The sequence below is a fragment of the Zonotrichia albicollis genome, chromosome 1 (genome assembly GCF_047830755.1).
Source record: "Zonotrichia albicollis isolate bZonAlb1 chromosome 1, bZonAlb1.hap1, whole genome shotgun sequence".
Lineage (NCBI taxonomy): Eukaryota > Metazoa > Chordata > Aves > Passeriformes > Passerellidae > Zonotrichia > Zonotrichia albicollis.
This window is the reverse complement of record NC_133819.1, coordinates 37,067,350-37,080,783: the sequence shown is the minus strand read 5'-3', so window position 1 is coordinate 37,080,783 and position 13,434 is coordinate 37,067,350. Positions and strand designations below refer to the sequence as shown.

Here is a 13,434-nt window from a genome sequence, read left to right as displayed (position 1 = left end):
AGATAACAAAAAAACCCCATGAGTTTGCAGTGTAATAAGGGCTTGATGTAAAGAAAGAGTAAAAAGTAAAGAAGAAAGGTGGTGACTTAATGGAAAAGTACGCTACATTTTTAAAGCTGATGCAGTTCTGAAATAATACATCTGTGTCTGCACACATGACAGGTCTTTTTGAAGTGTGTGACATAAGGGAATCCTAAGCATTAGCATTTTTATCTCCAGCTCTCTTAGACCTGACAATGAAAAACAATTTAAAATAATTAGGTATAATTGCTTTTACAGAATGTGTCTTGTGAAAAACTTTACATGCTGCAGAATTCATTGACATATTCTCACAGCTTCACATTGGCTTCTTTGACTGAATGTAAGTACTAGGTAACTTTAAGCACTGTCACCTGAAAGGACAAAAGGAACAGAAATATTTTACAGGGTATAGGAAAATGGAAGAGAGACTGGAAAGGCTCTTGAATAATTTCTTCATTTCTGTACAGAAATGATTTTCTATTCTGGCAGCAGAAAACCCTTCTTTTATCAAGCACCTGCTCTGGTAAAGGGCAGAGAAAAAATGATAAATAAATAGAAAATAGGAATATATGCAAAGGACATCTCTACATTAAAAATTTAAGGCGTGTGCTACAAAAGAAGAGAAAAGAAAAGCTATTTTCGTCTTAATAGGATGTCTTTGGAACACAACATGGTTTTCTAGCACCCTAGGATCTCTACTTATGTGATGGGGCTGAAGGGCAGTCCAATCACCTATTGAAGCAGCTGATGGAAAGATTTCAAAATACATAGCAACGGCTTTGTGGGTTGCAACTAGATTGAAAAGTTACAGTTTGAACAGCCAAGCCATGAGCTTTAAAACAGAAGTAGGAATTTCTGAGTTCTAGCAGAACTTCCTATAACACCAATGTGTGAGACATTAATGCTTTAGCAAATTGTACAGAGCTCTCAGAGGAGGGTAGTGTAACCCTAGTACAAGGTACCCAGTCAAGGTTTTCAGGATTTGGATGGAGCAAGCTGTTTGACCAGATTTACTGCCTGTGATGGTCCTGGTTCAACTATCTAACTGGTTTAAATAAACCCCAGAGGTTCTCTGCAGCCAAAAGATCTACAGTTCCAAGTACAATTAAGGGTTAAAGACTCTGAGTTAACTTCAAATTGATTGAACAGAGCTTCTATGCACAATATTTTCAACTTGCAATAATTATACTCTCTGGTGTTCCCATTACAGAAGCCATGTGGAAAGATCTTGGCATTATTTTACCTGTTGGGACCACACTCTCTTCTGGGGTGTTCACTAGGCAGATTTTTCCCCTATACGTGGCACTGAGAATTTCTGCCATGGTTGCAGAAATTGGTCCAGATACAGCTTTTCCACTGCAATGAAAACTGTTTTGTAGAATTAATAAATGATACGCAGGTATTTTGTAGTTCAATGCAGCAGGACACTTTGTCAAATCTCAGAGGGCTTCATCTGCATGCCAGATTTTTACCTTTGACTTGAAAACTGTCCAAAATTTTTTTTATTAGTTACAAAATCTTGGAAATGTATTAATAATGATGTAAAAAATTCACACTCTATTTAATGAGCTACTTTCATGCCTGCTTTTTTCTGGGCTACAAATCTAATATGGTATCTCAGTCCCGAGCTATTTGGTGATTGCTTAAAATAGTTCAATCAGAAGGCAAAGTATGGTGTGTAAAGGAAAATACAGTTTAATCAAGGAACTAAGCCTATAGGAAAGAACAGCAGGGAAGACTTACTAAGGCCCAGAGCAGCTAAAATACAAATTGATGTTAATCTAAATGCAAAGGGAATGCTTCAGTTCAGCTCAATAAATGATATTTTAGTTTCACATACCTGCATCTCAAACACACTGGTTTGAGTTTAGAAATAGAAAACGAAAAATTTCCACAAACTTAATTTCTATGAATATTTTAAAATATAAATTTATAAGCCCTTCCAAAACCTTAATTTGTAAGTGTAGGTCTTTATCATGTGCAGACAGGTTTCCACACATACTTCCCACATATGTTCTGGTGATTACAGTTTTGCACATGAAACTCCCTTGCAGCAGTTAAATTTCTCTGTGTTCAATCTAACTGACTGACAGACACAGAAAATACTATGTGCCTCTGCTTTTATTGTGCAAAAATAATGAATAGCTATGTTTATCTGCAAATAGGATTTCTTCAAAAGCCAGATGAACTTTCTCGCATTTCTGCCTTATTCAAAAGTCTAACCCAATCAGGGAAAAAAGAAAAACTTTTCTTTCATTAATATTTCACACCACAAGATGCTCCAAATCTGGCCTCATTTATAGTATTTTACATAAAAAATTATTTTCACCAATCAGGTAAGATACCCAGCAGACTTTAAATAAAGATTTTTTTGGTTGTTTTGAAATACATAGTACATTAATTCTAATTTCTTCATGATTTTAATGAATTTATTTATATTTGTTTTAACAAGGCTAGACATTGTGAACCTCAAAGAATTAATGGAAAATTTACGCATTGCGTGCACAATAAAAGCATTACTTTCACAGAGGACTAAAACTTTTAAGGATTAAAAACAGCAATAAAATTATTTAAAAGCATTCCAATGTTAGATATTCTCCTGGGATTAAAATTTTCTGTTTGAACTGCTTTAGAGTGTTTCATCACTATGTAATGCTTCAGGATTTTGGTATATCCTTGTCTTTTTCAAAGCATGTGCAATGTAATAAGTATTGTTTGTAGTCATTTGTACGATGAGTACTTTGAAAAGTTTCATAGCTTCAAAGCGATCTTCTTGTTTTGGTTGTCTACTTTATTCCTATTACTATTTCTGAATGACACTCCAGGGGCTAATTATTTTCTACAACACTACAAGAAACCACCCAAACTAGCTGGCTGAGTCTCTCAGATATTGATACTCCAAATACTTCACAAGAGTGGTAACCATCAACCATTTCCTTCAAATATTAATTAGCAGTGAATTTTCAGCCCCGCTTCCTACAAAAAACCACCAAAAAACTAAACAGGTGAGTATTATACAGATATTTCTATTCCACACAACAATGAACCTTCAATACAGGTACCCCAGGTCAAGAGAGCCTTAAAATTGATTTTACTAAATTGAAGATACCAGCACTCATGTATGACATAAATATATATTTTAAAACTCTTTTTCTTAAAGATGCAACTTCAAAACCAGAAAGGACCATAGTTCTAGAGGAATAGGTTCTGTTATCACTAATGACTAAAAATGAAGAAAATCCATAATTGAAGCAGATTGGAAAAGAAATTAAAAGTCAAACATTCAGGTAGAGAGATGACAGACTGAAGTGAACAATTGATCACTGCTGGGGAACGAGCTAGCACTATAATATTTTATACACTATAATATCTGTGCAGTGCTGTGCAGTGTAGTCTGCATGATGTTCTTTCTTGTTCTGCACAAGGATTCATAAATCTACACGTGTCACCTCTAACCTGATGGATGTGTGTTTGGAGCACTGAAACCAGACCAATATTTTACAGCAGAACACAGTTCTCTTGGCTGAGATCCTTGGAAATTTACAAGTACTCTTTCTGGCAGTGAGGAGAATTCACTAAGTTCCTACAGTGCCACAAAACAAACGGAACTGATGCTCCCACTAAGGCAGACCAGGGCATGCTGGGCACCTGTGCTGAGCCTTGCCATCTGCCAGACAGCTCAGGAGCAGGGGCCAGCTGCAGCCTTCCCCAAGGCTCCACTTGGAGATCATTAGAACCCGCTCTTCACAAGCTGAGCATTTGTTGAAATTACTGGAAGCTGTTTTGATGTAGGTCCAGGCTCAAGCTCCAGAAGGTCGGTCTGGAATACAGAAGTAGGTACACGTACTGCATGCCCCAAACATTCCCATCATCTGGGTCCAAACCCTCTTCATTCCTTAGCACTACACTTTTATCATGTGGCCTCTGTTAGCTGATTTTCCTGACAGCCCCACTACCTGGAGATTTGTGATCACACAAAATCTCAGTTTTCATTAATTTTTTTTGGAACTAAATTCTGGCCACCAACGTTGCTAAGAATGTGTTGCAAACATGAGTCTGAAAGGGTTCAAAAGCAGACTGGTAATCACACATTTTAAAAAATATCATTATTTTTCATATTTTTAAAATGTTTTTAAAGAATGCTTAGATTTAGTAAAAAGTGCTCATATCACATTCAAACCCAAGTTTTTAAACCTTTAGCAGAAGGAAATGTACAGGGACAAAGCTGGAATGATCTAAGATCGTTAATAGTGAAGATAATTCATATATAAAAAAAGAAAAATAAACACCACCTCTATCTCAACTTTCACACCAAGTCTTCTGTCACATCTATCCATTTAAGTAATTTTGCTTTGCAAAAATACCTTCATATTTACCTGCTTCTGCAGTACATTCTGAGACTTACTGTAATATGAAAACAGCAGGAGTTAAAAGTGAATTATTGCTTTGAAAAATTACGTATTGTATTGATTGATAATGGAAAAAATGGCACTGATTTTTCCCATATGAATTGTACTACTATTTACCTAAGGGCTATGCTGGGTCTAAGAACACCAGGAACTTGTTAGTTCACTAACATACAATATTTGTGGAAGAACTAGCAGATGCATACATACCTAAAAATAATCTTTCTTCTGAAAAGAGGATAGCCTGAGTTTTAACCTGAATAAATACACCAATGCCACAAGTATCTATTGTGAAGGATAAGCTTAAATCTGTACCTTCAGAATTCCTGGTAAAATTGCTCAGAACCTTGTGAAAACTAAAACCAGCTGCTTCTGGTTTCTTAGCATAAACTAGGGAAAAGCTTCCTGGCACTAAAACTTCCCAGGCTGTTGAAACTCAAGAGAATTACAGGTAAATGTCTCTCTTAATGGGTATTCCATCTTGATGCTGGAATTACAAAATTCTGACAAGAGTGAAGCTATGTGGGGAGCGCAAAGGACTTGGGCAGAATTTATAAACCTGATCTCAAGGTTTTAACCTAAAGTTTGCATCTAGGATGTAGGACACCTGCATTTTGGAAAACCCATTTCAGCCAACTTCTGCATTGGGCCAGAAGCATCACAATCTTTAGATGTTTAAGATACTTGGAGATTCTCTGCTATATGCACCATGTGGAGATCTTTCAGTACCTTGCCCCTCCATTTAAATTTACTGAAGAACTCAGTGGGGAAGACAGTATCTTGAATTAAAGCTGTTTACTTCAGTCCAACGTGGGACACATAACACCTGACAGAAAAACCCTGAAGGCACAGTCTTATTTTCAGCCTTTCCTACTGGCACTACTCAGGTACTGAGCACCTTTTCCTGCACCTTGCCACTGACAGCTAATTGTGAGTGTTCACTGGGAGTCAGCATCCAAATCCTTTCAAAGGCTCTGACTGCAAGAGAGTGATAAACAAAGTGTGTGTGGGAAGCTTTATACTGCAGTGTATGTGGTACAATTGAGTTCTTGTTTTCAAAAGTGCTGCACATTAAAAAACTAATATAAAATGAGTAAAAACCTGGGATGAAAATTGAGGTATTCAACTGAAATAAAGATTTAAACAGCTGAAGAACAATGCCCTTTACAGGACTGATTTTAAAGCTTATTCCAAAGAAAATATTTATTAACTATAAAAAACACAGGTTATTTTTTTACTGTATTTTACATTGATAACAATCCCATCCATAGCCAGAATGTTGTGTTACTGTAGGAATAATAAAAAGTTGCAGCTAAATTTCTGGTGGACAGGAAGGAATGTTTTTTGAGACAGTGGCACAAATTACACTTGACAGTTTTGATTATCTAAGGGAGCCAGCATCCTGACTCTTGGCCCTGTCCTAATCTCCTTGCTACACTCAAGACAGCTGAGTTTCAACAGCTCACATGGTTCTCACAGAATGAATGCCTTCAGCAACAGGAAATATTTTCAATATTTTCTGTTTCCTCTAGAGTCAGGTAGAAAAATAATTTTCTCATGTTTAATAAGATCTTTAAAGTGCATAGTGTATAGCTCAGTATATATTAATACAAAAAAGCAATCAGCAAATAAAGAGCCCATGCCTAAATCTGATGCCAATTAAACTACAGAAATGGGAGCCAGTGGAACTGGATTGTTAGTATCAGCCAGGAACCTAAACACAGTCTAGCCTCTACTCAGTATCAGCGAACAGAAAATTTATTTTTTTACAGGTTGGTGGGGATCATGCCATGTCCCCTGAGACATCTGTTTCACCAGTGAAAACAAATGAGGGGAGCAAGTTGAAATGTAACAGAGAGGGATCTGAAAATGCCGAAAGGGAAAAGCAGGACAAGAACAGTACCACAGTCTCCAATGGATGGGAATTATATGTCCAGGAGTTGTGATTTTGTCAGACATTAGAGTCAAAATGCTGCACATGGAACAACTCTTTCCTAAGATGTGAGAACTTGCTGAGGTAAAGGTTTCCAGCATCTAAAAGCAGTGCCCATGGTGTATATCTTCCAAATAATGTAATCAGCTAAATCTAGCAATACGAGAGCTAAGAAGAGATCCAGTTTTTAACACTATGTCCCAATGCCCCCATGTCAGGACAGTTCATCAGTAAGAGACCCAGACATTTCACCTTTCTCACTGTACAACCAAGTGGCTAAATTTGTGAATGTAACTACGTTTTAAAATTGTTTGCCATGGGAATGTTGGCTGAATAAGGACAAAAAGTGAAATAAAGGCTTACGATTAGGTCCAGGAAGAACAAAGCAAATGCCATTTTCTGTTCTGGGTATTTTCATAGGAACAATGTTATCACTCCCATTGCCCCTATTCAAATGCAAATTAAGCACCACAGTTGTTTAAATTAGCTAGAGAAATAGATACACGAAGCAAATGCTGCTAGATGTAGGCCATGGGGCATATCTGATGGCACAGCAAGGTTCAAAGTATTATGTTAACAGTACTGCAGCTTTAAAATGTTTGCTTTAGGTGTTAGCAAACCTCAGTCTTAAAATCTGTGCTATAGGTTGTCTGAGGAAGCACTAAATGGTGTCAGTAAAAGCTAATAGATTTTTTCTCCCTCTGCCTCTACCCCCCAAAAACAGCGGCAAACATAAAAAGCAAATTAATCTTCTTTTCATTCCAGACATGATTTTCCTTTCTTAGAACAAACCCATCCCTATATTTCAGCTATTCCATACATTGTAGCATCCATACTCATGGTGCCATACTGTTTTCAAGTGGACATCACCTGAGACATTCCAGCGAAGAATAAAAAATAGAATTTCCAAGGAAGAGACACATTTCCTTTAATTAAAAAAATTAATTTGGAATTATAATTTTTGTATGGTATTTTTTAATGTTTGCCATTAGAAAGCCTCTCAAAGGCTGAAATAAGCTCTGTATATGATGCACTGATGGAAGCTTGAGTCTCCAGTTCTGGTATATAGAAATTAAAAGTTAAAAAATTAAAACCTTGAAGTATAAGAGTAAGGATCATATTCTACTGCTTTGCCTGCAGTAAGAAACCTCTTTTATATGCTCTTCAAAACAGCACAAATTTTTCAGTCTTCCTTTAGGAGAGCAGAATATCCTCAGTGCCTTACAGTAATACTACCTTAATTATACTCCAAGCAAGATTTCTCCTGTGTACATTATTTGCTTATGATTTATTATGATTTACAGACCTCATTTTACTTTGCTTAATCACTTATACTCTAAATTACAACTACTATTCTCCCCTCAAATTATCCCCAGTGTGGATGCTATGAGGTGTAGTGAACTTGTCATTTGAAGTTTTCTTAAATGACAAAAAGAAAGGTTGGCTACATACAATCACCAGCATAGCAAAAGATACACAGAGGACCAAGACTTAATTTCATTGTGTTGCATCAGCAAGTAGTTTGCATGTGGAGAGCAGTAGAATGTGTACTGATTGAAAAAATAACATAATATAAATTTTTGTGCTCTTATATGTGACGCATAAGCTTAACCAGAAATTTTGTCAGTGCTGGAGTGGTCCTTGCAAAACAACTGCTTCATGACAGATATCTGGAATTTTCTCAGCTCTTTTCTTTCAACCAGTATCTAATATTTTAACATTTTAAGCCTTTAACATTTTAAAACCATTTCATTTTAAAAAACCCCCACCAAACAAACAAAAAAAATCCAAACAAATCCCCAAAGCTGAAAATTATTTAACTTAGCTCTAGAACTAATATCTGTAGGAGCATTACAGGAGTCATTGCAGTGTCATTTTTATTATAAATTTATAGCATCTAAATATTTTAGAGACCATCCACCACCACGAAGGTGGTGGAACAGCCATCCAGGCAAAAATGCAAACTCATACCTTTAGGAAAGAAAAAGCCTAGAAGAATGCCTACCTATCTGTAAGCTCAAGAAAAGCCCTTTTTCCATGTAGAAGGTGAAAGTCTGAGAGCATGCACCACTAAGCACTTTGGCCCATCCAATGTGGAAATGCACTGCCTACAGCTGTCCAGGGAATGTCCCTGATTGTCACAGGTTGAGGTAAGTTGGTGGTGAGGGGCTGTAAAGGAGCAATTCCAGCCTGGGAAGCCCACTGGAGGATGATCAGTTTGTGATAACCCAGATACAATCCCTGCACTGAGACACAAATGGGACTTCTGGGAAATGTCTCTGTTCCAGTTGAACTGGGAATGGTTCTAGTGAGGCTGTTGGGACATTTGGTTATTACTGCTCTTGCCCAAGAAAGGACAAAACTGATGGGTGAAGGTTAATGTTTTCATGGTAATAAATGCCAAGAGCCCCATGAGGAGTGTTTTCTGAACATGGCCTTGCCTCAGGGAAAAGGGAGCATGGGGAGCACGGCCAGCAGCCCTACCCAGGGAGCAAGGATGAAGCCCACCATCATCATTTGGACTGCAATGAATGCTTTGAAAGCAGCTATTGTTTGTGGCCTACATAAGCTGACAAAGTGCCTTCAGAGCTGCTTCTCACCAGAGAGACATTATTATCATTATTATTATTATCTGGATTTGTTTCTCTGTTTGCAGTATTTGACCAATTTTTGCACAGTGGGCTTTCTTTGTATATTCTCCCCTAAAGCTGCAGTCTTTTCTGTCAGAAGTTTGCTCTCTATAAGGATTTCAGCAGCAGGTCACCGACCTGGTTTACAAATGAAATGACAAATCAACAATCCACTTAGAAGAATAAGAAGACTCCCCAAGTCTTTAAGTCACCTATTGAAAAACTAGAAACACATATTTCCTGAACTTTCTTCTTTTTCTCTTCCTGACCCAGCATCCTGACTTCTCTGAGGTTGAGCACTTTTACATGATTGTTATTTTTCCCTCATATTTATCATAATTAGGTGATATTTAGACAGATGATAATGGGGGTAAGAAAAACCAAAGAATCTAAAGGAGATAAAAATAGGGCAATCCACAGTTTGAATGCATATCACTGAGCTTTTGGTCACAGGTGTTTGCATTATTTTCCCCACACCAAATATTTTTTCTCTTGGGGAACTGTTTTGCCTTTAGATAAACTTTGTTTATGGAAGATGTTGCATTACAAAAAATTAAAAGCTTAAAAGCTGAAGAGTTGATGTAGAACACGCAGATCACAATGAAGGCTGGGATAGAAACTAAAGATTGGACCAAAACTAGGCATTCCATTGATAAACATGATAAACATTGATAAACATCTGCTCTGAAAAATCTAAGCCTGCAGATCCTCTAAACAGTAATTACAAAGGAAGTTTTTAACTTGAAGACATTTCAGGGCCTATCTGTTTCAATGCATAGGAAGAAATAATCTGCACACTTGAGGGAATGTTTTGACTGATGAATTTTCCTAATTTGCAAAACCAGGATGAGTTGTCTAATGTAGTTTTCTACGCAGTCTGCCTAGTCATTTCCTATACAGATCCTGAATTTTCCCAACTTTGAATCACTCTTAAAAATCTAAAATCATCTTGTATTTTTTCCAACTGATTTTTATTTTAACCCTCTTCTTCAGATTGATCAGAAATTCAGAGACTGCCAGTCTCTTCCTTTTCTGTACAAACAGCACTAAATAATGGTATAAGACTGAGCAAAACCTGAAATTTTGAGTGAGTTATAGATGCATTTTTATATATTTGCACACATTTATGGATATACACATATGTGTGTATATGTCCATGTGGGAAGGAAGAACTTACCTATGTCCCAAGTAAGGGGGTTGTTCTGCTCCATCTCCCTTTTCCCTATGACATACCAGATGCAGGCCATCCAGTGAGCAAGCAAGGCAAACATGGACATGAGGAGCGTGAGGACGATGGTGCTGTGCTGGGAGTAGCGATCCAGCTTCTGCAGGAGGCGCAGCAGCCGCAGCAGCCGCACGGTTTTCAGAAGGTGGACAAGGGAAACCTGGGAGAACGGGAAGAGAAAACCACTTGTCAGCACCCAAACACCTTGGCAGCAGCTTGCTTCTATCACACAGACCTCTTGTTTCAAGAAAGGAAATTCTAAAGCTCTGTGAAATGTTGCCCACTCCTCATGCAGCTGCACATCTGACTGGACTAAATCTTAAGACAGCAGAGAACAGCAAAGAAGATGTTAAAAAAAGAAGTATGAAATTTTGATGTGTAAATACACAATTACTATTTCGGATATAAACCAAGCAAACTTGAAATACTAGGAGATCTTTCATGTTATCCTTTTTTCATGCAGTTTTCTTTCAGATTTATCTTAAAAATTTGTCCTTGTGAAAAATTGATTCTTCCCAGCTCTAGAAGAAAAACACAATTGTCAAACTAACCAAAAATCGTTTGATTGCAATATGAAATCACAAAAAGAGTATCTCCAAACACACAATGATTTTCAGCTAACAGCAGACCTAATTTAACTGTATATGAGATGAAACCAGCCTATAATTTTGCATGGAAGAGGCAATAACAAATAGCAGATATTTTGCAGAACAATAGAGCAGAGAAGTTAGAGAAGCCTCAGATTTTTTCTTGAGATTTAACCCTGTGTTCAGGGACCTTGTCATATTTTATTGCTCTGGACTAAGTAGTAGTCCAAAAAAGCTTCCATTAAAACTTCTAATACTACTTCTTAAATTCCTTAAATAAAATATTATTGCCTTTCAAGTTTATGTGGCAAAAGCAGCACCTAATCTGCTCAGCACCCTGAGTATACATCAGTTTATGAAGTGCATGGTTCTGGCTTTAGGGGAGTTCCAGCATAAAGTGAACAGTCTCTGGATGACCCCAACCCTTCCAGAGCATCCTGCAACTGACATCCATACCATATTGTGCACAGCCCACAGTTTTGCTGTGAATGTACTTGGCTTGTGCTTCAGCTGTTGGGCAGAGTTAGCAAACAATATACAGATTAGGATCCAAACAGTTTTAATGTATTTGTCTAAGATTAAATAGACATAATTTTTATTAACAGTAAGCATTTTTTTGCTTCCTCCATTAATGAGACAGTAGGATTAAGGCCTGCTTGATACAGGATACCCACATCAGCTGGAAAAGTAGCATCAGACTTTATGTGTCTTGCCACAGCACTCCCAGAGCACAGTAAAGAGCTCTCCCAAAAGCAAGTCTAAAAACACAGCTCAATCAATATCCTTTTGCTTTTTCTAATCCAGAATATCCTGATGCTCAGCCTTTCTGTTACCATAGATAACAATGTGAAATCTAAATTTTATTGGTGTGCATTCACCAACAGCTAGATCTGAGGTGACTGACATATTTTGTAACATCAGGTGTTTTTGATTATTTAAAAGATTTAACAACACATTAATTATATTCCACTCTCAGGAATTAAGTATATGAGAAACCTGTAAAGAAGAAAATAAGGAACCTACAAGCATTTTGTTTTTTGCCACTACAGTTTTGGTAGTGCATAAGTAATTCTCCCATGAGCCTCTTCAAAGGACAATATTTGCAGCCCATTATTTAATGTGGGGTTTTTTTTCTCAAGAACCTTTACATTTTTTTCATGTACATAGAAAGGAAAAAAAAATCAACAAAAAATATGGCATTTTTCAAAAAAAATTGTTAAAATAAGGTCTGACATTTGAACACACAAATATTTACAAGGTCGTTTCTTGCATTTCATTTCCATGGCATTCTCCATCTACAGTGCCAGGGAATTAGTTATGTCTGTGGCCTTAAGCCCAAGAATATCTGCAAATCTAGGGCAGAAGGCTGCAAAATACTTGAAGTAATTGCCAGGTTTATATTATTATTACAGTCATATAGCTTTAATTTATAGTTATTCTTTAACTGCCATGAAACTCTACCAACTGCCTCTGTTCCAGTGGTAATTAATTTCACAAAGTCTCCTTTTCTTCTCTCTCATCAGCTTGTTTGAATCAAACATGGTTCTATTGCACTTATAACATAAATGCACTTAAACATAAATTCATGACTGACTCTTCAAGGTGTAGCAGTAACATACAAACAATTGTATAATGTGGATTTATATAATGACTGTATATGTGCTATGCCCTACACATTGGAGCCTTCATCTTCCCATGGGAGCCTAGGCTGTAAAACATCACAAATAAATAATGATAGCTTTTTGAAATTATTTCATTCTTTTTTAAGATTCCTACAAACAAGAAATGGCAAAAGGACTGTTATAATTCTGTGTGCCCTGCCAGTTATCAGTCTTCCCTAAATTCTGACCATTTTTGTTAAGCTACAGAGACATGAATCATATATCATAATATTCTTTTTAATGTGGAAGCAGGTTTAATTTTAAGGCCTAAGGACTGCCCCATTTTCAAAATAATTTCTTCATAAAATTGAACACAGATGTAATTAATCATGTATTATTGCACTGAATTTTCTCATTAGTCATGCCAAATGCTCCTCTGGTATTGTGCCCAATATGTCATTGAAAGATCTAAAATGCCATCAGGCAGCTTCTTTTTCTATGTCACAAATTTAGGAAGACAAAATAAAGAGTCAGCACCCATACTTGTGCCTGGAAAGATTTTTCTTTGCCCATAGATATAAAATCATCAAAATTTTTCATTTTGTTAATAGTTTTAGACTAGCTGGGTTAACCTTTTTCTGTCAAAAGGACAGGGACAGAATTTTATTTGAGACTAACACAAACTCAATCAGCATAGTCCTGAGAACTACTGACAACAAATAAAGTTGCTACAAACCAATAATGAAGTTCTCTGCTTGGAAGAATCATCTCCTACACAAAAAATGAATTAATGAAGAAATGGGATATACATTTTAAGAAATGACTGGTGGGAGAGATTTTAGTCATTTTTTGTCCACCTGGTTATTTGCTTTGCCTCAAATAATGATACTATTGCCCTAAAACCATTGATAGCTATTCAAAAAGGAGAAATTCAATCATTCTAGCTAGGGCTCAATGGCCTGTTTTTCATGGCAACATTTGAAAACATATTTCCCTTTATTAAGAGAACCTTCATGTCAGATGAACAAAGG

General features: G+C 36.7%; 1 protein-coding gene across 3 annotated transcripts in view; it reads right to left on the bottom strand.

The window, feature by feature from the left end:
- The window catches only part of KCNH8 (potassium voltage-gated channel subfamily H member 8), a 177,275-nt gene that overhangs the window by 59,469 nt on the left and 104,372 nt on the right, over nucleotides 1-13,434 (bottom strand). For all 3 annotated transcript variants that reach the window (XM_026799499.2, XM_074538270.1, XM_005480926.4), the window contains one exon: nucleotides 10,168-10,375. In XM_026799499.2, the coding sequence (XP_026655300.1) occupies nucleotides 10,168-10,375 (208 nt within the window). The remainder of the gene's footprint in view (nucleotides 1-10,167; nucleotides 10,376-13,434) is intronic.